At 37.5% G+C, this 24,841-nt stretch overlaps 1 protein-coding gene across 1 annotated transcript in view; it reads left to right on the top strand.

Annotated features, from left to right (window-relative positions):
- DLGAP2 (DLG associated protein 2) overlaps positions 1–24,841 on the top strand; it is a 304,160-nt gene that overhangs the window by 180,766 nt on the left and 98,553 nt on the right. The window contains exon 4 of the mRNA XM_062571124.1: positions 19,282–19,347. Within this exon, the coding sequence (XP_062427108.1) occupies positions 19,282–19,347 (66 nt within the window). The remainder of the gene's footprint in view (positions 1–19,281; positions 19,348–24,841) is intronic.

Raw genomic sequence — 24,841 nt, 5'->3', positions numbered from 1 at the left:
CAAATGGTGCCAGGGAAACAGAGTTTATATCTTGATTTGGATAGCATGGTACCTTGCTCTAGGACTAACAAAATCATATTTAATAATTATGGAAAATATATTCTAAGTGTGACTGACCTGAAAATAGAAGCTAATTCAATAAATTTATGCTTGCCTGTTCCCACCCTGCTCCCCCCCCCAGCCAAAAGTCTATCTCACAGGACAGTGAAATGAGAAACTGTAATTCTATAAAGCTGTGCCTACTGTTCTTTGGTGGTAACACATGTATTTTTGTACGGTACTTGAATACATTCTCAAGTCTTACTTCTTCCCATTATCTTTACTGTTGGAATAATACCATCAGCTTTAAATGCACTGAAAAATCTCTCCCATCATCAACTTCACTGCAAACTGAAATTGTGACAGCAGATAAAAGAAAAAAAAATAATCAAATGATCCTATGCAGATAGCCTCATGAAAGGAAAACAATTAGCTTTTATAACAAAATTTGGAATTGGTGAATAACAACATGTTTTTGATACTTTGTGTTATCCCCTTCCCTTTAAATTACTTTTAATTTAAATGAAAAGCATATTTTCCCCATGTTCCATTCTTTTGTTTGTTTTGCATGTGATTTTTTTTCCCAAGCATTGCTGAAGTGTTGTAACTACCAACAGATTTTCGTGTTTACTGGGTCTAGTCTTTAAATTGCAGTGTCTCTATTACTGGGAGCATCTCTTGCGATATGTTTAAAAATCTCCATATCACTATCCTGATCTATAAATAGCAGCATAAGAGTGAAATAAAATCCTGTAGCCAAGAGAATTCAACAGTATTTAAATTTCTGTCCCCACTGATTTTGAGTGAGGTGTCACAGGATGCTAGGATGCCTTGAATATATCTGGTTTTGTGTCTAGGATGGAAAAGTGGAAAACACAGTGCATGACTAATATATGCCTTATATTACATTTTATAGCTGCTGTATTTATAACAATTCTATTCATGAGCCTATGAGTGTGTTAGTCCGAGAGGGGTGGCTTGAGTTCAGCGGCGGGCCGAGGACGCCCGCCGCCTGGGTCCCCGGGAGCGGCCGCGGTCTCGTGGTAGAGCTGCCGCCAGCAGCAGCGCGAGCCCGGGCGGCCGCGGCCCGCCCGCGAGCGCCCCTGCTCGCCGCCGGCTCCGCAGCGATGCTTGCCCTGGGCCCTTTGCAGCCACTTCGGCAGGGAAGGCCCAAATAAACTCAAGAATAAAAGCTCAGGGGTTGCCTTTGAAGAGTACAGCTACATTTAACGCTGCGGAGATGGAGTAGCTGAGGCGGAAAGACTCTGACTTGCCCAAGGTTTTCAAATCAAGCCTGCAGCAAAAACAGTAATTAGGATCCATGAGTTCCTGATTCATATTCTTCCCTCAGTTGCCTAGATGCTGCCACTTTTTTTTTCTTTTTCCCAAAAAGTTAACTGCTGTTGCAGATTTTAGTTCATCTCCGCTTGAAAGACCAGGACATGTGCTGCAAAGCATATCCAGTGGTGCTCACCTGTCTCTTGAAAATGGAAAAGAGGACATCGAACTCAGTTTTGCATATTAAAATGAAATATTTATCACAGGAAATTTAAGGGAAAGGATGCTGAAATGTCAAATTTTCCATTATAGTCTAGCAACAGAAAGGACAGCTGAGATCTTCAGAGAATAGCTGAGGCAAAAATCATACTTTAATGCTTAACCTTGCAATGCAAACCCTTCATTTATTTCATCAGACTGTGTCCCATTGCTATTCAACCCTTCAGCTCCACTGACATTGATCTACCAGAACTATGCTTTAGATTTCCTATCTGTTGTTTTTCCTTTCTTATTTTTCCAGAATTGTAGGTGCACCTTTTTTCACATTCAAAAGCTGTTTCTAGGAAGCAAAATATTTGCAAAGTGAATTCTCATGTAGCTTTTTCTCCACTATGATTCATTATTACATTATTTATTAAAAAAAAAAAAAGATACAGGAATCTTCCATCCATCCATCCATCCATCCAACAGCTGTTGCTCAACCATACGTAACTTAAGCCTTCATATTTTCAATCATTGCATACTTTCCATCAGTGCTGTGTTTGATTCCTGTCTGTCCTTTCCTTCCACTTTGATCATTGTCATCATATTATATTTATGTTTTTTTATGAAGGAAGACATCCTTTATCATGATATTCTCTTCTAGCAAGCAAAGCAACATCCTCCCATCTCCTAGATTGCGCCTCACACATGTCCATACCTTACAGAGCACAATTAACTTAACTTATTCTGTCTTGCATTTAAGGCTCTGTAGATTGCCTTGTCCTTATTCCAGTTGTTTGTAGTGAGGTAACACCCTAAGTCTTGCCTCGTGGCCCTTTTGCACCAAGCACCCCACGAATGCAGAAAATAGCTCCTTGTCACAACCACGTCACAGGCAGAACAGCCGATGAGCACAGGAGGGAGAAGGGAGACAGGACGCAAGGGCAGCAGAGTAATGCTCAGAAAGCGAAAACCAAGTTCCAGATACTTCATGAGAGTGTAACCTGTATGAATCATGAAGAGGAGTTCTCAATAGGAATATCAGAATAGGAGGGAAAAAAACAGTACTAAAATGAAGAAATGAGAAAAGGAGGTGAATAAAAAATGTCTGTGGACTGATCGCATTTCCTCTCGGTTAGTTTGTTTTTGATGCACAGTGATGGAAAGTTGCATGTAAATATTACCCCAAATCAGTAGTGACTCAGATTAAGGGATAGTCGGACACATAATTTGAGATCTAAGAAAGTGTGAATAGAAAAGGCCTATTGTTTGTCTGGTGAGTCATTTCTAATGCAGAGCGTTATCTCCATAGTATATTCTTCCATTGAGTTAGTTATCTGGAAAACAAGTTAAGCAAAATTTTAAACTTTTGAAAAGCTGACTTCTGTTTCTGTGTTTGTTTGTTTTCTCACAAAGTTGGCTTTGCCTACAGAAAATGAAACAGTTGGCACATCTGGAAACAGAAGTCTCAGAACTCCAGCCATGTAGCACTGAATTCGATTTTTATTGCTAATGATTAAAAGCAGAAAATCAAAAAGTAGGTGATAACACCACCTACTGCAACTTTGTAACTCAAACATAGCAATGCAAAAGCCACCAGAATGTAAATAAGGTCACATTAATTCAGAAAGTAGAAGTCATTGTCAATTGAAGAAATTACAGGTTCAGTTTAGCCAAAAAGATTATTTTTATGCCAAGTAGAATACAAAAAGATACTTGAAACTTTTTGTGTTGTTGTTTTTTAAGTTACATTTTTAAGTTACATTAAGTTACAGTTATTGAATTGAAAAGTGTTGGCTGTTGTCTTCAGTAAGGCTTTTAACAAGATATTTTAACAAAATATTTTGACTCCAGTGACCAGGAGCCAGAAAGCGTTGGATATTTTTCTGAGCAGCATTGGCATTAGCAAGATTCCTTTTTTTTTTTGTATTGTGTTGGAAAAGGCCTAGCTTTATATGTTTCTGATTGATATGAACTATTTCTTTTTTATCTGATCATGAATTAGCTTTTACCTCATGCACTATCCTTTTTAAATATTTTTCAAACAAGTGTTGGCTTTTCACATATTTCAACAAATCCAGTCAAAATAATATTCTGTTCTAATTTTCCTGATATTAGTGTTTTCTCACCAGTGGTAAGTGCGTAACCAACTATTAAAATAAACTTACTGACTTTCAGGGTACATCATGTGTTACAGGAGATGCAGACTGATGAAACAGAAAAATGGATGTAAGATCAATGAAGAGAAACAAAATACACTGTTTGAACATGTTTAGATAAATAAACACTGATATAAAAATGCAGTTTAAATGCCAGAGAATGTTAATTACTTACAGTTTAATGAGGAAATTAATTAAGGCACAGCACAACTAAGAATGCCTCTTGTTTTTCTCATTAGATAATCCATAGCTTTGAAGTACTGAGAAAAGCCAAGCTTCAGACATGCAGGGCTTTTTATAAGGCCTAGTATTTCATGTAGAAGTGAGCTGTGGACACTTCCTGAGAAGAAAGTTAACATCAAAAAGGAGCTTCCAAGAATAATTTGGAACCATAAGAAAAATAAAATATGTGTAAAAAAATCTAATAAGTCAGTGAAGAAGGTGATACCTGTGGTGAATTCCCAGGAATATAAGTAGGCTGAACATGTAATTAGGATGATGAAAGACCCTCCCAATTATCTTCTGAGGCGTTAGCTCCCTATTTTTTTGACCTCATGGCCAAGGAAGATGGATAATATTAAGCAAAATATATAATTTCTTGATGTGAATTATCAACAATGGGAGAAAAATAGTCTTAGATAAAAGTTTGGGGTAGCTGTGAGAAAGGCCAATGGCCACAATGGGATGTTTGAAATATCCTAGCTAGGAAGGATTCTACTAATCTATCCTAAATATGATGCTCCTTCTCAGTGTATTGTCTAGAGATTTTTTCTAGTATCCATTTGGCAAACAAACAGTAAGTGTCTACCATTGTTCCTATAAAATTTATGTGTTATAATCTGATTAGTTCTGGTATAAGGAAATTTTATTTTTTAGGCAGATAATTTCATTTCCATAGATGTACCATATTCCTGCTAATTATAGTCAAATGGCTAAAAGAAAAGCAGAGGGGGAACAACCAAGGGAAGCTTCAGTGGCTACCTGGGAAAGAGTCCTAGAGATTCTATTTACAGTAGCATTGCATTCCATGAAATAATATAAACAGTAAAATACAAATCTACAAAACTCATTCTCAAATTGTATTATTATAGGCTGAAATTTGAAGTCTTTTTCATCTGTGCTACTACATGTTCTGTTTAATCTAAGAAGCATCTTCAGGGGAATGCAGATTCATATAAATGGAAATATATATGCAAATTAATCATGACTCTTGGATTCAGTATGATTTGACAGCATAATCAAAAATTGCCACTCCATTTCTATGTAGATCCATTTATATAGTATTAACAGTAGGTTAGTGAGTTAATTTCCAGAAGTCTTTTGTAGGTATCATCACAATGTTTATTTATCAGTTATATGAATTGAGTCATTATCTGCGGAAGAGTTCATTTCTGGATCTTCCTGCTTACTGCACTCAGATGGCTGTTTTCTTTATTGTTTTTATTGTTCTTTCTAATGTTTTTGTTCATCCTCGATGTTACTATGTTTCACAAAAAAAAAAAAAAAAAAAAAAAAATAAGGTGAAAAATCCTTTGTCTGTAGTGTTTCTAAGATAGATCAAGCTGCCCTAATTTTCATTTGCAGTTTCTTGATGTCCTAGACTGTGCACTTTCTTCAGGCGCTATTTTAAATACTAGTAATTTTACTATTAAGCAGTAGTAAATTACTATTACTATTTAGTAGTAGAATAATTCTAATCCTAATTAATTATTTCATTACTTATGTATTAAGTTTAGTGTTGTAATGTCAGGAGGCTGTGAGCTGACCAATGCACACATATAGAGGAGATACTGTAAGCTCAGAGCACTTGAATTTACAATCCAAAGCCCAAGATGAACAAATAACAGGAGAAATGACTGCAACATGCAGTCTGAGCTGCAGTTTCTCAGATATCATATTGGCTCTCTATTGGGAGTTTTTTAATTGAGCATTGTTCATTATTCATAACTTCTGATCAGAGTTTTGGGAAGAAGAGAAATATGCCAAGCAAGAAAAACAAAGGAAAATAGCTAGAGAAGCTTTAGAGGTTTCTGGGTCTGCCCAGAGCCAATTCCTTGGTTCGGAGCACCAACACTATAACTTAGCAGGTAGCGAAACACTCTCTGCCATGCTGTCCAGGACCGTATCATCCCTGGACATATTTACACATCAATCAAGGGCAATTTCAATTGATTATTTCTGCAGATTAGTGGAACTAGTTAGCTCCAGTACTGAGAGCATCGAAGGTGCTGTTGTTGAAGACTTTGCTCAGGACCCTCCCTGTGTATATTCTTGGTGGATTCCTGGTGGCTGAAACCTGAGCTGCTATTGATTAGCAGCTGCTGCTTTCTAACCAAATTAAAGTTACATGCATTATAAATATTCTTTACGGAAAGACACATGATATGGAGCAAGTATGTGTGCTGAAGACAGGGCTGAAGGCGATGGACATAAGCAGCTAATCAGCACATAGGAGATCAGGAAATCTACAGTAATTAGCTTAATGGCATAGCATCCAGAAGTTCCATCCCTACTTTCACTACATATATGATGCAGTAAACTTTTACTGATAAAATAATGTGGATTTTAGTGTGATATTTAATATCTTTCTACACCAGTAAAAGTATCCCACCAAAATATATTCAATTCCATTTTTTTAAAGGTGTCAAGTTTTAGTCACAGATAATTTCCTTTTATCCATGAATCTGAAAACTTTAGAAAAAAATCAACCGAGAAAAGACCTCTTATCCTCTCTGCCTTTTATGGAATGAGCTGTAAAGCAATACCCTCATATTTATGCATTTGCATAATGCATTTGATGATAATGAAAAATAAGTGCAGAGGATATACAAACAGTTACTTGTCTTCTTCGAAGGCTGAACATTTTCTTGGTATTAGACTGAGCAGAAAAGAATTTTCCACTATCACAGGAATTTTCAGGATTGCGAGTTTTCAGAATTCAAGAAAATTGAAACGCTCTTTTCTTTCCCCTCATGAGAAGTAAAAGAGAGGTATGGACACTGGTGGAAGTATAGAAACTTAAATACATTCTTCTGCTTTTTATATTTTAGGTAGGTCAGTTTACTAGACTTTTGAACAGCTAAATCAATCTCCCTGTGCTTTAATGAATATTTATTCATTTAAACTAATTTGAACAGCTTCAAGCAGAAGAAACTAGAAAAGATAAGGCCAGAATATCAAGTTCCTTAACACACTTGATCAGATTGTGAGGGACTAGCTTTCTAACCCTAAACCTGACCTAGATAAAGTAACAGCTGACAGCTGCTTCTCCTGTGCTCTCAATCAATGTCAAAATCAGCAATTTCTTCTAAGGCAGGCTTCCTTCCCTCTCTGACTGGAAGAGGAAATTTTCATCAAAATGGATATATTCCTGCAAAAAAAAAAAAAAAAAAAAGTAGTTCTCAATAAGTTGATATTTTCCTGTAACAGCAAAAACCAGCTTTACTTATCTGTCCATCAGAGAATAAGAGTCATGTGAAAATTTCTCATGAAGTCAAAGAAGGTGGGATATATATATGCAATATAGATGGGTATTATATACGATAAGGCAAGCCTAGGAGTTATGTTCTGAGTAAGAGATAGCTGTTGTGTATACAGTGCAGAGCACAGCCATTGGCACTTCAAGAGGTAATCATATACACTGACGTCCTGCAGCAGATAATTTCACACTTAAGAACTATGGGAGCAGCAGGCAGCTTTAGCCTGTTAAAAGCTTTCAGCACTAGAAAGTCATTTCTATCTGGGTGATGTTATTTTGTTGTAATTAGTTTTAGCTGCTGCCACTTTCACTCAATCATGTTCTAACAATCGTATAAAAATGTGGTGTGTTTTCAGTGACTTTGGCATTTTTCTTTGCTCTGACTCAAAATTAAGTTTAACCAACTAAAGGTCTTATGTGAACAGATTGCATAATTCTACTCAAATAGCTTTTTGCTCAGAGTCCAGACAATGAATGCAAAAAGTTGTATTACTTACAAAATAAAATCATTAGTAATCATTAAAGCAGCAGTCAAATGCAGGCGGCATTACAGCTGCATAAAAAATGGAACTGGAAGTCAAACATTACTACTAATCACTGCCATTGTCCTGAAAAAGCAGAAATTAAGCACTGATTTAAACTCACTTGGAAATCCATTACTGGGAGATCAAATTGCTAAAAGTATGGTGGTCTTATTCATGGTTTCTGTAGAGCAAAAACAGCTTTGCATTTTGAAACACTCACAAATGTCGTTAAGAAATGCAGGACCAATAGCATAGGAACCATGTCCAATTGCACAGGTGAGTAATGGGTATGTGGAGGCAGGATTCCCAGCACTGTCTTGCTGGTGTGACTTGACTCTGATGGGGTGAGAACCTGAGAAACTGACAGGTGATTTTATTCCTCTTGCCCTTTCATTCTGAGACAACAAAGAGTAGGCAAAGTTTTTTAGTGATGGACAGCTTTCCTCTGGGAATTGACAGAATTTGATAATTCATTTTTAGCCAATGAGTTTGTCACCACCAGCCCAGGCTTGAATGAGCAATGCTTCAGAAATGAAAATCTCAATATTCCATTTGCAGCTCCCTGACCTTTCTGGTGGCCCCATTTATGGCTTTGAACAAACAAAGACATGGGGAAGCAAAATGGGCCTAACAGCAATTACTTGTTTTCCTTTTCTAATGTGAGCTTGAGGACTCATACAAACCCCTTTTTTCCTTTCCTTGAAGAAGAATCCTTTAAAGGTAATCATAGCTAAGATACTGCATGAATGTTTATAACATCACAGCAAATAGCAAATGTTTATGGATGTCCCAATTAGTAAATTCATGACAAGGACTAATCACAATTGAAAGATACTGTGCTCAAGGTAACATTACTGTCCAAAAAGTAGCTGTAAAATTGATGATGGGTTAGTGCCGTGTATACTTAGCATCCATGACTACCAGAGGAAAGTTAGGGCCCTGCCCACAATTAACTTGCTTTAGCTTGACAAGTTACCATGTGTCTGCTGAGCTGTGGTAACTGAACTTATTTACACTGTTATCTTATTAGCAAATATGAGCTAATTCTAGGTAGTGTTACCTCCAAGCTGTGGTTTAGCTAGTCTGGTTTACCTACCTTAACAGGCAGGTGCATAGTCACACAAGGGCTGATGAAGCATGTTAAACCATCGATATCTGATCAGGTGTCTAAGTCCATATCTTTAAACACTTATCCTTGAAATTGTCAGCTGTGTGAGATCCTCCAGAGAGCAAACTGGGTGTAATCCTAACCATGCATTGTCAGCAGGGCAAGAAAAGGCCAAGCTTACATCTGTCAAAAGTGCATCGTGTATTACAGATATGGGAATAAAAAGAGCACAGGAAAATACATTGGCCCTGCATGTGTACAGGGATTTGCTTGTGTACAGATCTTAACGAGGAATTCTGCAGGTGAATGCTGAAGAAGATCTGAAGAGCGGAAACCTATTTTCCCTGTGTAGCTCAGGCAGAGTTAGCCATACCTAAACGTGGAAGAAATTTAGGTTTGCCTTTCAGTGTAGGAGCTACAAGTGTAATTGCAGACAGGGAGGTAACTTGAAAAATGTCTTTGTTGAGAGAGCAAAAATGTGCGTTCAGTTTCTCAATTCCTTTGTAGCTAACCACAACAGCCTGGCTTGATATCATTTTGCTTTAAGTCCTGAGCTGAGGAAGGAGGTGCCGAGCCTGGCTGCACAGCTCTTCCTAGCTAAGTCCCTAGTGGGGGGATACTGATGAGCCAGAGCTCCCTGTTTCTCCCCAATGGCAGTAGAAGAAGACCAGGCTGCCCCAGGCTCCAAAGTGCCTCAATGAAAATCCCAGGAAATTAAATGAAAATTCATCTCTTCAGGTGAGATCCATCCAGCTAACCTTAGGAGGAAGCCTCGCCACTGAGGAATTAGCCAAGCATTTGTGCAAAATCTTCAACATTGATTCTGCCCATCTGCAATACACAGCTTATCATTTTGCTTTCCATTTGCCCTGCCCACGTGTGGAACTGATTTTCTCTTGCCTTCATTGCTGTTTGTGTCATAGGGAAAGTCCAAATGATCCAGCGGCTGTGCAGATGGTAGCAGGATGGTACAGCCAACAAACAGAAAGGTCCACCTCAGCCCCAGTAAAATTGGATTTAAAATATAACGTGTCAGTGTGTGTGTGCATATCCTACATAATCAAAGAAATTCTTCCTGTATTACACATTTTCTAGAGCAACCAGAGACCTGAGGAGGGTTGCAGCCACTGTGCAGTGTGCTAAACATGCGTTAGTGAGAGCTCACTGTGAAGCAGCTGGCAGAAGCCTTTTCTTTGTAAAATGCAGCTTTCCTGAAGCTGAGCCTGTTTATGGGGAAAAAACAGTTCCAAACAAGTTCCTACTTCAAAGGAAAAAAAAAAGAGGAAATTGTTGAAGCACCCTGTTTTGACATTTTGAGAAGCTCTATTTTTCCAGCTTGAATGCCTATCTGTTGCTTCACATTTCATGCAGCTTGTTTTGAAAAAGGTCCATACTGAATTGAATTATTTTAAAAATATAAAAGTTTCTTTCATTTCAGACTTTAACTAAGCAGTTTTTCTTCCTTTTTTAGTTTAAGTTGTTCCTATTTTTTTTGTTTATATTTTGAAATTGCTATTTGCTTTGCTTGTTTTAATTAATTGTGGCCCCTCATTAAAGATCTTGTGGTATAAATAACTAAATAGATCATATAACTGGAAGCACACATGTATGCACAAAATAATCAGGAGGTCCTTAGCCAGTTACATATTACTTGTACCTCCTTTGTATTGTGGCTGAGGTTAGATATACAGGAAAGAGAGAATAGAAAATTAATTAAAGTTTTGGAGAAAATACTAGGAGGAAAACAGAAAAAAAAAAGCTCTGAAGGAAATGGAAAAAAGAGGGATGTGGTAAAAGGGAATTATTTATATATGAGAATGATGAAAGGAGTCAGATGAGAGAGCAGGATTTGCATTCCAACGGCATTGAGGGGAACGGAGGTAATGACCAGTCACTACAGAAGACAGTTTAAGGGATCAGTTTGAATCACTGATCATAGCTACTGTAAAAACATAGGACAAAGAAATGAGGTATCCTGCTCCATCAGCCCATTACAGTTGCTCTGGTGCCCTGACTTGTTCTGAGAAGAAGCCTTTTTCTGGTTATTGTTATTTTTCAGAAGAAAAAATGGCTCGTTTAAAAGATACTTTCATTCTCCATCTGCTTAAAGTGCCCAAGAAGCTGCATATTGTATCTTATGTAATTGTTGTAATTTATCATATTTACCAAATTGAAAACTATGAGCTGTCAGTCATACCACCCCTAGCATTTACATGGTCAGAGAAATCACCAAAAGTGGCTTGGATTTTACAAAATATGAATGAACGTATTTGAGCTCTCCTTCTGCTCCCATTTCCACCATTTGTGTTCAGGATAACCCACACTCATCCCATCTCTGCTAATAGAGAGCTTCGTCAGCTCGTGTCAAAGGCCTTACTGAGGGTTTGCACAGCTGCAGCTACTGATAGCTGATTTCAGTTTTCACTGGAACTGCTGACTGTGCCCTCATACCCCAGCAGGGTCGAGTTTTTTCATACTAAATTTCTCCTACTTTGGTAAACCAGTGATTACTATGACTCATCATATAGCCCTGCTCATTGTGACAAATTCCGTAGTCCTCTAATGTTCAAAGATCATATTTATTGAACATCTAAAAGACAGGGATAGTACTGGAAGCAAATGAATATTCCTGTGGCCCTTTTGCAGTACTGTAAAACAAAGCTGTAAAAGCAGAATGCCATGACCTGCTAGTAGTTTTAGTTGTAGTTTTTTGTGTTTCTTACAAAACAGTACAGTATGGGCATATTGTTTCTCTACTTTTAACCTGAAAACTGAAAGGTTACAAAACACATATTGTTCTGTCAAAGATAATTTAACATGAGATAGCTCAGGCATTTTTAAGGAGAGCGTCTTAAAGATATGTTTTTTTTCCCCCTCAAAGTTCATTCTAAATATACTAAATAGACTAATTTTATCTACACTTTTTTTCTTAAATGTCTGTTTCATTTTCTGTGCATATACACAAGATAGGAAGAAGGTGATGAAATATCTACATCTATGCAGTAAGACAAAAACTCTGGATTTTCCCATCACAAACTGGGGAGATTGAGGGATATTTTTTGTATTACTGGGAAAGGTGCAATCTCAAGTTTTTGACTTTTGCACTCCTCTCTCACTACTGGATTTTGTCCTATACTTTTCCTGGAGTATATCCTCATTTTGGTCTCTCTTAAGTACTTTGTCATGTAATTTCCTCACATATTTTAATAGAGTAAGCATTTTATCTCTCTGGCACCAAAATGAAGTCTCAGCAGCTGTGCAAAATCATTCAAACTGTATTCCTGACCTGTGTTTTCTGTTTACTCGCTGGCAAGACCCAAAATTGACTTCTTGGACCTCCTCAGGTATCCGCTGTGAAGGCAGCTGCCTGTCTGTCCAAGAATGCCGCAGCAGGTGGAAGATAAATGCACAGAAAAGGCTGCTGTTGTCTTCTACTTGGGGGGAGAAAGAAGGACAGATGCTGAAGAACTGGAACCAGGCAGGAAGAGCTAGAGATTTTGCTGGGATGTCCAGAAGTCTTTGGCTCACTGAATAAGGGTCATTATTCACAAAAAATAGCTAATATATTCTTTAATTTTTTCTCTTTTTTAATATAAAAGATGTGGAATTTCTCTCACAGATCCTGAAAAGCAGCAAAAGGTATAAATGGCTCATTGAGGAGCTTGACTCAATCTTTCAGCTGTGAAAAATCAAGGAAGAAAGGGCTTTTAGGAATTTCCTAGGCTGTTTGAAGCGCACGATCACACAGAGCCGTGTCTGAATGCAGTCTGTTATTGCTGGCTCTCTCTTTTTGCTAGCAGACATTTGTTAATTTTGATAAGGAAAGAAACAGCTATTTAACTGAATTGGTCATTTATATTCCAGAATGACTGCAAAATGAATGTACTCTAACACTCTGCAACATTATTCAACACCTTTTATATTTATTGCCTGAAGGAGGGCAGGGAAGAGGGAGAAGAGCGTGCAGGTCTCTGGGGTAAAACGACTGAGGGAGCTCAGAAAGGTTTCTAAGGAATGAAGCAACGCTGGCTGGCTAGAAAAGGCTGCCCTGGGGAGCCAAAGCCTTTTAGGGTGATCACCACAGTACTGCTAAGGCAGCCTGGAGTTTGTGGATGCCTTTCAGCTGCCAATAGCTGGGAGGGGAGATTCGGAGCTGCCAAGAGCAAGATGACCCCCTGACAGGATTTGTGATCCCAGCAATATATTTCATTTTACAGTTTTTCAGAGATAGGACCTCAGAGACACAGCCAACTTCCTCTGCTTGATTTAATAGGCAGTGTGCCTGGCTAGTTTCTCTGATATCTGAGACCTGATTTCACAGACCTGGAACTATGTTATATAAAAGTGGACAGACTAGATGAAAGCAAGAGACAAGAATTTCCTCAGTTCTGCTCCTCTGGAGGCAGAGTGGGTGTTGTTTGTTTGTTTTTAGCAGTCTTGGTGGTAACCTGAGCTAAGTAAAATGCTGGGTCTCTTCAATATTTATTAGAAAAATATATAAGAGAAATGTTCTTGTGTAAGGGGAAAGCCAAAGAAATTGTCTCTCTTGGGCACAACTTAAAATGAATAATGAATTCGCTGAGTTACGAAATGGGCACATGAAAATATTAGGGAAAATAGAAAACAAAGCATTGAACAACATCATGCCACTGGGAAAAGCCCATGCCACTGGAAAAACCCATATAATAAAGCTGTTTGCATTTCTGACTGCTGTATCTAAAAATGATATAGCAGAACAACAAAAATATACACAGAAAGGTGAGAAGGATGATGAGAGGTCTAGAATGGCTTCTCCATGAGAAAAAAGCTACATAGATTGCTTCCTCAGTTTGGAAAAGAGAAAACTGAGGCAGGGATATGATAGATAGAGGTCTACACAATTACAAACAACATAGACAAAGTGAATAGGGATCAGTGATCCTCTCTTTTTCACAACAGAAGAAATAGGGCCACCTAATTACATTATCAGGCATCCTGCTAAACAAAACAAAACAAAAAAGGAAATTCTTTTTCAAATAATGCATAATTAAATTGTGAGACACATTGGCACAGGATGCTGTAGAGGCTATCAGTATAAATGGACTCAGAGAAGATTAGATGAATCCGTAGAGGATAGATCCATTGGTGGCTATTAAAAACAACGGTCTAGATTAAACTTCCATCTCAGGAAGTCCCTTAAGGGTCATTTACAGGAAGCTGGAAAGGTATGCTAAGCAAAGATGATTCAATCTACATATTTGCCCAGTCTCTGTCCATGTTATTTCCCACAGCATCCACTTTGGGCAAGTGCTAGAGCCGGCATACTGCGATAAATGGATCTTTGTTGGAGCCATCAGGGACGTTTTTCTGTGTATTGTGTAAGAAAATGTAAGAACAAAAAAGAGGTGGTGATTAGAAAAATAAAAGCAACTTAATTAAATAATATCTATCTCTTACCATTAATGCGTTACTGCTAAAGCTTTTCAGATAGGTCTCTTGCAAAGGAAACCTCAATAACCTTAAATCTCCTAATACCATCTTTAATTTTTTACTTCAATCAGAATTTATGCAGCCCTGCTGTGCTTCTGTGTACTTATTGCTTATCATCATGCTATCAAAATATGGCACAAGAATATTCTACTATTTGACAATACTGCCACCTAGGCTACATCTGTAGTAGTAAATTACAGTGCCAGGGTAAAGGCTTAAGGAATTTGATTATTTATAATGTTTGTTACAGGGGTCCCTGGCTTAGGTTTGGCATTGGCCAAGTAATTTTCACTCTCCCAAGCAATTCTCAGGCTTGATTTGGTAATTAGTGTTATTGGGACCATTCCCAATAACAGCTTGGATGGAGCCAGCCTGTTGCCATGATGAAGTACATGGCAAGACCATGTTGGCCTAATGGCCAGAATAAAAGCCTCCCAGTGTCTAATTTACAGTAAGGATGTAGCAGTGTTGATCAGATGGGAACTTTTGCAGATCAGGTGAAAAGAAATCAGGTGTCGGTTACACAAATGACATTGGCCACCTGGGGAAAGCCTGAGCCACTGCCAATTAGCTATCTCCCAGGAGGAACAAGGGGGCTGTAATGGTGCCCAGGCACATATGCGTTTGGTCATTTCCCCTAGATCAGGATCATAGTACTAACAGTTCTGAGTCACACGTGTCACACAGCAGACTTAAGAGATCTTTAGTTAGGGCCAAAGATCACCTACAGGAAAAACTTTAATTGGAAAGCAGGCTAGTGGACTTTCAGATATATAGACTGTCTTTCAGGATCCCCACAGTTTTCTCCCTTTTTACTCAGTATGATTTCTAGTCTGGAAGAGGCAATCTGGTTTTCTCTGATCATGGAGTGATGGTGAGAACCCTGTATTCATACTCTGGACACATTTTATGCTTGGTAATTATGTGATCAAATAAAGTTGCACCTGCTGTTTAATCCAGACATTTTAGTGCCTGTGTTTTCTTTCATCTGTTGTCAGAGTTAATACGCCAGGTGCTATATAAGACACAAATAAAAGAACAACAGCTACCCTAGGGAGCTTACAGGCTAAAAGAAAAACACACATATGGGAAAAATGCAGTGGGAGGTCCAGAGGAGGCTGATAATAAATAAATTAAAATCCAATAAACTGGGAAGTTCAACATCAGTTCTAGTTCAGTCTCACTCTCATATTGTGATGAAGAAGGCAGTTAACTGATTATAACTCTTGCTGATGTGAGCCTTTTGAAGGATGTGAGCAACAAGTCCACTGAGACTGGGGCCTATTTTGTGGATGGATGGGTTATTGAAGTGTGACTGGGAGATGGAAACGGTGTACTTGTTTATTATAAGCTGAGCAAGTGTATGAGAAATGAGGGTCAACGTAAAGGCATATCTTGGTGCAAGACTTTGAAGATGAGGAGAAAGGATTTGAACTGACATATCAAATTCAAAGAACAGCTCAAGAGGTTAAAACTGAGATGATAAAATCTGGTGGATAGATGAGGTAATTATCAAGCTGAGGAAAAGAAGCAATGCCAGATGGCTTCTGTGCACTCACTGTCAAAATGCTCACTTAGACCACAGGCAGTAGGGAGCAGGGGAGAAGAGTGAGCATCTCCATTAGCCTGTACAGAAATTTAACTTACCTTATCCAGAACATAAAGTAATATGTCCCACTGATGCCTCAATCCAGTACTAAGTCCAGCTCAGGCAACATGAAAATTGAACCCAAATGATTATCTACATCTCCTTTACTCAGATTTTGTGTGGCTGTAATTCTGTGGCCTTCAGCAGTTTTATTTTGGCCTTGCATTGGACAGTAATCTATCTCCTATACACAGAAAATCTGGGTAGAAGATGTCAGGCTACCTCTGTGCTTGTTAATGTGTCGCAACGCTATAGATGTAGTAGCCTCAGGGTTGGATGAGGACGCTAGATCTGTCATGCTGGCTCCAGCTCACCAACCTCTCCTGATATTTCTAAGTTTAAGTCTGGAGAACTTTAGCTGAGAAAGCTTCTTAACATAGTCTTGAATATCATCTAAGTATTCTTGCACTGGAATGCATGACAAATCTATCAGCTTTAAAAAAGAAAGAGAGGCATTAGATGTAAATGACAATTTGTGCTTTCTCAGTTGTGAATATCAAAGCATGACCTTACTATACCTTTAGCTTTCACAGAAGCAGACATCACTGCATTTTTAAAGACTATCATTTATTGTGGCTGTTTTTGATTTCTAGTTAGACTAGTGATGGAGTAGTTTGTACATATGGAGGGATTTTAAATAGTAGTTGTTTTCCTTGTCTGCAGACTATGTGTTTTTTATGTTGTTTAAATCCTTAAATGGTAAATCATCCTATTTTCATACTCTCACCTTTAATTGCCCTTCATTGCCCATCAAAACATTACACACTAAGTCTCCATTTTCCTGTTACATCTACTGGTGTGAAACCAGTATCAGTCAGGCCACCTTGAGCTGTGGAAAAGCTAAAATATTATTGATCTATGAAACGGAGGAGGTCAATGACGTAACAGTGCCAGTGCAAGTATTTTATGCCACTTGAATTTTAGCATGCGCCAGAATTCTTTGATGATCTGCCTGGCTTCATTACCATGAGATATGAAGGTTACTGCTCTGCACATGAATGAAAGATATGCTTTTAATTTCTATGGTCAATAATAAAAATGATAATTCCTAGCAAAAATGTAAGCTGAACAAAGACCAGGTATGCCTGTTGTTGAAGGAATACTATGACTTTGAAGTACAGTTCAACCTCACAAAAAGATTGTCTTTGTAATACCACAAGAACCACTAAGACTTTAGATTAATTTATACTTCGTAAGTGGAGGATACAAAATTTGAATCTCTTCAAGGACTGAAGGAACTGCCACAGCCTTTTGAAAAGACTGTCTAAACAATGGGTTAGTGGTATGAATAGGTATAGACATCAAATATTTATTTTATAAGAAATCTTCATGCTTAGGAAGTAAACTAAGTAACTAAAAGCTACTCATCACAGATTCATAAATCTAAGTATAATACATGGAAATTAAAAATTCCTCTGAAATGACCCTATTCAAAACAGAATACAGCTCTTTTTCAGGATGGTAATTATAACTTTCTTATGCTCTTTATAGGCTTTTATAGACAACAACCTCACTGACATTAACAAATGTGTTCATATAGGAGAGGAATGAGAAAGAAAAGCATTATAATCCTAATTTTTCACCTGAATAATTGAGGCAAGAAGAGATTACTGAATTGTCCAAATTGACACAAGAATCTTATGGCAAAGTTGGAATCTGACTCATCAAGATGAGTCAATCTGACTTTTTTTGATACGGAAAGTTATTTTCCTTTTTTGTCTCAAACACAGAAGGCCCTTAAAGATCTAGTCTATTTTAGTCTGTCTCTAAACTTTAGCATAGTTTTAGGCAGAATCTGTGAGAATAATGATGACTTCTTGCAAGAGAGAAATCATTTTATGCATTTTATTTTCTACAGATCATTTTATAAATGTTTTTGAATAACCGTACATTATGTAATTTTGGAATAACTCAGTAGCTTCTTTTTCAGAAATACAAGACCACTGCTTCAATGTAAATCTCTGTTATTACGAAGTTATCAGCAACAACTCCAAACTATTTACATAAATCTAAAGGTTGCTTCAGAACATTTTTTGTTATGTCTTCCGCTTAATTCCTTACTCCTGTGCATCCAAATTAGAGGCTCCATGAGTTATACAATATAGGGAGATCATGTGAGCAAAGTCTCCATGGAAACTGCCTAATTTGTGCTTTTATTTAATTAGAGTTGTCCATTACCTCTCCAAATGAAATTTAATTTGAATTCATATGCCAGTCATTTTTAAAATTGTGTATGACTTTTTATCCATCATTTAACTAACTCTCTAGTAGGCTTATTTTAGCAGAGTAAGTTTACTTAACAAGTGAGTTTATAAACAAGATGTTTATTTGACAGCTCAGCTTTTCTGAATATCTTAACATACTCAGGATTTATTTTCTATGCAGTATCTATGCTATACTTTCCGTTGTTATCAATTCTTAACCTCAGAAATTGTCAAAACCAGGAACGATTGTTTGAGAGTATCTGCATGAGTATATTCAATCATCCCACTTGCTGTGAGATAATTGGAAAGAAATCCTAGTACAAATAAAAAGTGCAACCAAGACCAAGAAATATACAAAATACATGTATTTGTTAAATGGAGCACTCAAACAGGCAAAACAGTGTGTCTGTTGTAAGCTGAATTACAAAAAGCAGCTTCTCCAATACAGTGGTCGAGTTACCGAAAAGAAGACTTTGCATTGGTTCAAATGTCTGTGAATGTCTGCCTTAGAAAATGAGATACATTTACTCATGTAAGTTATTAGAAGTCAGCTGTCTTCAGTCGTGCACAACAAAAACATGGTCTGCAATACTTGGTTTTGTATTTCTCTGAACATATCGTGAGAGACTGTGGATTCCTCCATTCTTTCTCTCTTCTTTTGAGGGGACTGTGCTTGGTGAGGAGTAGTATAACGTAAGGCTGTACTCAACTTCCACTTGACTGAGACACCAGAAGGCATGAAGATTAGGGCAGAAACATAGAAGACAAAGTAAAAAAATGCATTATCATGTACTTATATTAAAACATATTATTGTAATATTTCATATCCTAATGCATGTATTCTTAAGTCGTTCAATGTGACAAAGCAAAGCTGAAAATAATGATGTAAAAGATGTTAAAAAAGGCATTTATGAACATAAAAACACTAGCAAGGTGAAAAGGAGTGGTAAAATTAAAAAACAAATTCAAAAAATGCCAGGAAAACAAAAAATAACACGTGGCAAAAGGAAACAGATGTTGCAGCTAGCAGCACCCCCTACAGCATCACAGTATCAGAGGTACTGAATGGTAAGAGTCATCACTGGGTGGATTTAAAAACTAGAGGAGAGCTAATGTCTGGGTATACAGAAATATCAGAGTTATTAAATAGCTACTTTGTTTCTGTCTTTTCAGAAGAAGAGGGTGGCGATCTGCTCAAGTCGGGCTTCAGTTTTCCAGGGACGCCAGAGGAGGAGCTAGGTACAGATACCGTCTCTCAGATAACTTGTACTGCTTATACACGCAGGGGCTGGATGCAGCCGTGGTGGGGATGAAGCAGGAGGCTGCTCTGGGGTACATACAACCTTTCTGCAGTCGCAAAGCCCAGAGCTAGCATGGTGCCGGGTGGCATTAATGAGAGTGGCCAAAAAGCTCTCAGTCCAGTCCTTCCAAGAAATTCTCACCTGCTGTATGACATTAGAGAATCTAAAGCAGAAAGGCATCAGATATTGATAACATCTTGGCAACCGAGAATTTGAAAGAAGGTGTTCAAGGAAATTACCAACTTTCCCTCTTTTGTCTCTTTATCTTATTCTCCAGATAGCATAACAATTGCAGAAGGAGTTTCCAATGTTGCCTTTTAACTTTTAAAAATAACAGAAGGAAAAAGAAACCATAAACTCACAGAGCCAATGAGTGAGTTCTTAATACCTCTGTCTCCCAAAGCTATTAGTAAAATGTCCCACTGGCTTCAGTGTAGCCAGATTTATACCTTTTAGGCTGTGCAAAATTGAATTTCTGTTCTTGGAATTTCATATTCAGATTGTCATTGTTTTATGTGAAATCCATCAAAAATTTTTTATGCCCGATTTCTTTTATGTGGGCTTTTTTTGGAAGAGAAATATGGAAAATGGTTTCTTTTTATTTTCCAGTTAACGCTGCTTTTATTCAAGGTAAGGGTTTTAGAAGTTAGTGTAATTTAGTAAGCTTTTTCTTCTCATAAAAATGCTCAAGTTAATATATTATAACAGTTTATTTTGTGTTATTATGAATATTTTTGCATTTTGTCAGGAATATTATAAACTTCTACTCTGACCTTCAAGCTGTGCTTGTGATAGGAAGATAAATCATAGTTGCTATATTAAGGGGAAAATACAAAACAAAACAGTTTGAACAAGGAGCCTGAATTCAGGCAGGAGATGTCATTGTATTTAAATCGTCTCTTAGAAGAGGCTTTTCTAAAGCAATCAGTGTAGCCATGACTCAGTTACGCTCAAGTCAGGACATTCTATAAACCATGGTTGTAAAGATATCTGTATTGGATTTGTTTGTCTAACTGATATTAAAAAATAAGAGGAAGAAATCTATGGGATAAGTTTAGAATGTTAAACTGAAAAATGTGTTAAGGAAAACACTGAAGATCCTTTAGTAAGGATTACAAATTTTGCAGTTTCTTGAGTTTTGCCTCAATTATAGTAGTGTAAAAGGGAAGATATGATCAAACATGAGGTTCCCTTAGGATCCCATAAGTGATTGATGTGGAGGAGTCATTGATTGAGTTCCTTCTTGGACATTTGTTCCTTTTTGCCTTTTTGGTCCACTTCACAGTATGTATTACATAGTTCAGGTACCTTGGTGAAATTCATCACATCTAACAGTAGAAAAGTAGTTCAGATGTAGATGTCTAAACTGTAGATATCTAGACTTCTTTTAAAGTCAATGTGGAGTGATAGACATTTCTAGGACATAGCTGATTTGACCTATTTTAGAAGCCTAACTTAGGGTGAGATGAATTATATTCTAAGGGTATGTCAAACTTATTTTTCTTCCATTTTGGCTGAGAAAGAACCCCTGCAAGATTTCTGAAGCCAGAGCAAATAGTATATAGGTCAATAGTAGCACATGTTGGGTGGCAGTAGCTAGAGGTGTAATGGAGCTGCATATAAAATAAGTAATCTCCCAGCACAAACATATGTGCTGAGCTGATCAATTGTCCAGCATCCTGATTAGGAAAAAGCTACAGGATTTGTCAACAGAAATGAGGAACAGGAAAGCAAATAACAAGAATAAAATGTCAACAACACTACAAAGAAACTAAGCTGTTTTAGCAATAATCAGCTGTTTCCAGAGAGAGGACAGAACAAAATATAATATGCTAAAGGCAGGGAAAGATCTATTCTTCCTCCTAAATTTTGAGTGCCTAGTGGAATCATCAAAAATTAAATACCAAAGCTCCCTAGATGATGAATGGAGAGAGGTGGATGCCTTTAATATTTCCAGAAAAAAAACCTACCTACCTAACGTGGCTGTCAAACTGCAGATGGCCAGAATAGGTGGAATAGATCCCATCCATAACGTCACAACATATGAGGCCCATTCTCCCTTACAGAGAATCACTGTAATAGAGGAAGGAGTATAGTATGGAAGGTGGAAATTGTGAAAACATCTATGAAAGTTTTGGAACAGTCAGCTGTGTTCAGTGTAGACAATCTGTAGTATCCACTGTACGCTTCTCCAGACAGCTGCAGCCTGTCTTTCTGTCTGTCCCATGGTGTTGTAGTCCTTTACCTGAAGACTCCAGTTCAAATCTATGATCTGAACACGGACTTGAATTTCAGTCTTCCGTATCTTATGTTACTGCTCAAGATGAATGCTGTTAGATCAGTCTCAGTCTCCACTTTTTCCTGCTGTTGTACACATATAAAGTTAGATATTCATTGAAGAGAAATCTGAACCTGTGTGAATGCTCTAGTCACTGCATTATAGAACTGGGCTCTATCTCTCTCTGTCCTAGGGACTATTTAATTATTTTGTATGAGCAGCAATAGCAGTCTGAAGAACTGCTAGAGATATCAATTCCTGAAAACTCTCAGAAAGGGCTTTCCTTGAGAAGTACAAGTTCTAATAACTGCCTCAAGTAAAGGTAGAACAGAGATGCTATTCTTTAAGGTAGCTCTAACTGCTGGACCATTTATTATTTTAGTCTGTCATGCTTTCTCGCTCTCCCAAGGTGCTTCTAATTGCAATCTCTCAGATATTGAAAGATCTCTGCCTCCAGGCTCCTATTTATAAAACGGGTTTAATATTTCCTATTGAGGTTTCAGGGCTTTGGTGGGGATTAATTAATGTTTGCACAATTTTTCACCAGGGTAAAAGTGCTGAATAATCACTAAGTAATATTATTAATAGAATGATCCACTACCTTAATTGGAGAAAAGTTTCAAGAGACAGGACTGATCTCAATTCTGTTACATTATTGATTCTGTAAAAGTGCTCATCAGTTAACACAGGCAGAAATGCAATGCATTCTTTTAGAAAAGCTTACCCAAGTGTGTATACTTGATCTGTGCCCAAGAACAATATTTCATAGTTTTTCTATTACCATTTGTTTAATAGAGGTCAGGATGGTAAGTATTTTCATGGTTACAAGATTCACACTCTTGCCTTGATCTGCAACAAGTCCTATTCTTTTTATTAGGAAAGTATAAAATGAGCAGCCTTACAAAGGTAGCAGGACATAGGAGTAAGAGCAAGAAATCTGACATGCTGCATGATCTCAAGCAGCTCACTGTAAGACTCTGAACCTGGAACTGGGAGTTCTGAAAGCTTTCTTACATCTAGTAGTTAAAATAACTGGGCGATGTAGCATGTTAGGGAATAAACATTCTCTTTACTGTACAAATTGGAAACCCCTCACAGCCTTTCTGTCTTTAGGCATGTATAGGGCAAAGTAACAATTTACTTCGAGTGTCAAAAATAAATAGTGCAATCATACCAAGAGGCACATGGAAGATGTGCTGTACTTAAATGTTATTAGAATAGAAAAAGAAACATTTGAACAGGGAAGATGGGCTGAACTTTTCCTTAAGATTGATTCCTTTTTGTAGGTAAGAAAGGCATTTATTTCACACTTGGCAGCTTTTTGTGTTAGGCAAGGTAGTCAGAGAACTTGCACTTAACAGCTTTTGTTTTGATAAATAACTATTTTGTCTTTGAGAAAGGAAAGGATATTGAGTTTTGTGAAGGAAAGGATTACAAAACATAAAATGAACTGCAGTTACTAATAATGCTATTAACCTGCCTCAATTGCAAAGTAAACTGTGACAGAATTTAAGGGCAAGTTACAATTTTTTTTTTAATTTCACAGTTATTGTAGGCATACTTTTGATTAATTGGTGCAGTTCAAGTGTCAGACACTAACTCATGGTTATTCAATCACTTTTGATTGCCTGATCATGCCTTTCTGACATCAAGTGTTGGGACATCAAGAAAGGCCATAGCCTTTTCTGAAATTAAAAAATAAAGGCCTCACTTTCCAGTTTGTCTGTCTTTCTACCTAATCATCTAATCTTCCTCAGTGCAGTCAGTATCTGAAAGCTTGTTGCACTTATTAATGGATTCATAACGTGGGCATGAGTTAAGAAATTTTCCCAAGGACAGACAAGAGTTGTCCATGCCTCGGCCCGCCTTCCCTCAGAGCATCCAGTGGTGGTGGGCCATTAAGACTTTGACTGGAGTTGATGGGAATCAGACACACAGAATAAACTGCCACAGTTACACTTACCTCTGTAGTTAACAGGCACAGCAACAAGTGCTTTATCTTAAATACTGTGTGGGCAAAATATGAGCCAGAAGCTGAATGTTTCCCTGCTTTTTGACACTAGCTCTCAGAGATACAGAAGTTACTGTCATTCCTACAGCATGGAGAGCTGAAGCAGGGAGTCTGTAAGAGACATCCACAAAAGCTAACTTTAACCTAGGGAGGCAAAGTTTTGTTTTTCGTTGACAGCAGAGCTCGTTGAGCCTGTGAGTAGCCTTTGTCATCGCTTCCCAGGGCCTCACCCTTGAATCCAAGGTTTTCCAGGAAATCTTGAACTGAGGTCTCCCAAGTTAATGCTGTAACTGCTGGACTGTCCTTCTTCCATGTGATAAAAATAGATAGACAGATGGTTTGGTAGACAAAGAATTCATTTAGAGCATGGTGCTAATAATGCCAAGGTTGCGGGTTCGATCCCCATATGGGCCACTTGTTTGAGGGCTGGACTAGATGATCTCCGGAGGTCCCTTCCAACCTTACCAATTCTATGATTCTATGATTTAAACTTACAAGTGGTTTTAAATAACCAAATATGTCTCTGTGTCATATTCACTAATTGTGATTAGCTGGACAGATACTGCAAAAAAATAGGCCTTTTTCTATGAAGATTTGAGCATTCTTCTAAACAATTCCACTTCAAGTTGTGCCTATACCAGGGTATTGTAGTGTAGAAGTTTACTGATACAATGGTTGAGAGCACATAAAATGTTAATGAAATAATGGAGTATATTTTTCAAAAAAAAAAATTTTTTTGGACTTTAAATTCCTTATAGTTATGCTCAAGAGCTAATTTTGCAAATTACTTATTCAATCATAGAACAAAATTATGTCATGTGGACTGAGTGTCCTATATAAACATACTAAATATCCTGCATTTTAATTATAAACCATTGGCAACAAATGCTTACTAACAATCTGCAGACCAGAAGCTATCTGTAAAAATTAAGCACCTCATAATGTCAGATAACTCCACAAAAATCCCATTAGGCCCAAGGTCAATTCACAAACAGGAAAAGATATTTGTAGGATGTAAGATTAATCAAATGGGTTATTTGTTATGAATTATTCATCTATTTCTACTACAGAATACAAAGGGGATAATGCATTCATTTCTTTGCCAAGAAGCAAAATATTTTTGGTCCAAACAATTTATGCATT

The sequence above is a fragment of the Rhea pennata genome, chromosome 3 (assembly GCF_028389875.1).
Source record: "Rhea pennata isolate bPtePen1 chromosome 3, bPtePen1.pri, whole genome shotgun sequence".
Classification (NCBI taxonomy): domain Eukaryota; kingdom Metazoa; phylum Chordata; class Aves; order Rheiformes; family Rheidae; genus Rhea; species Rhea pennata.
This window is presented reverse-complemented; position numbering and strand designations above follow the sequence as displayed.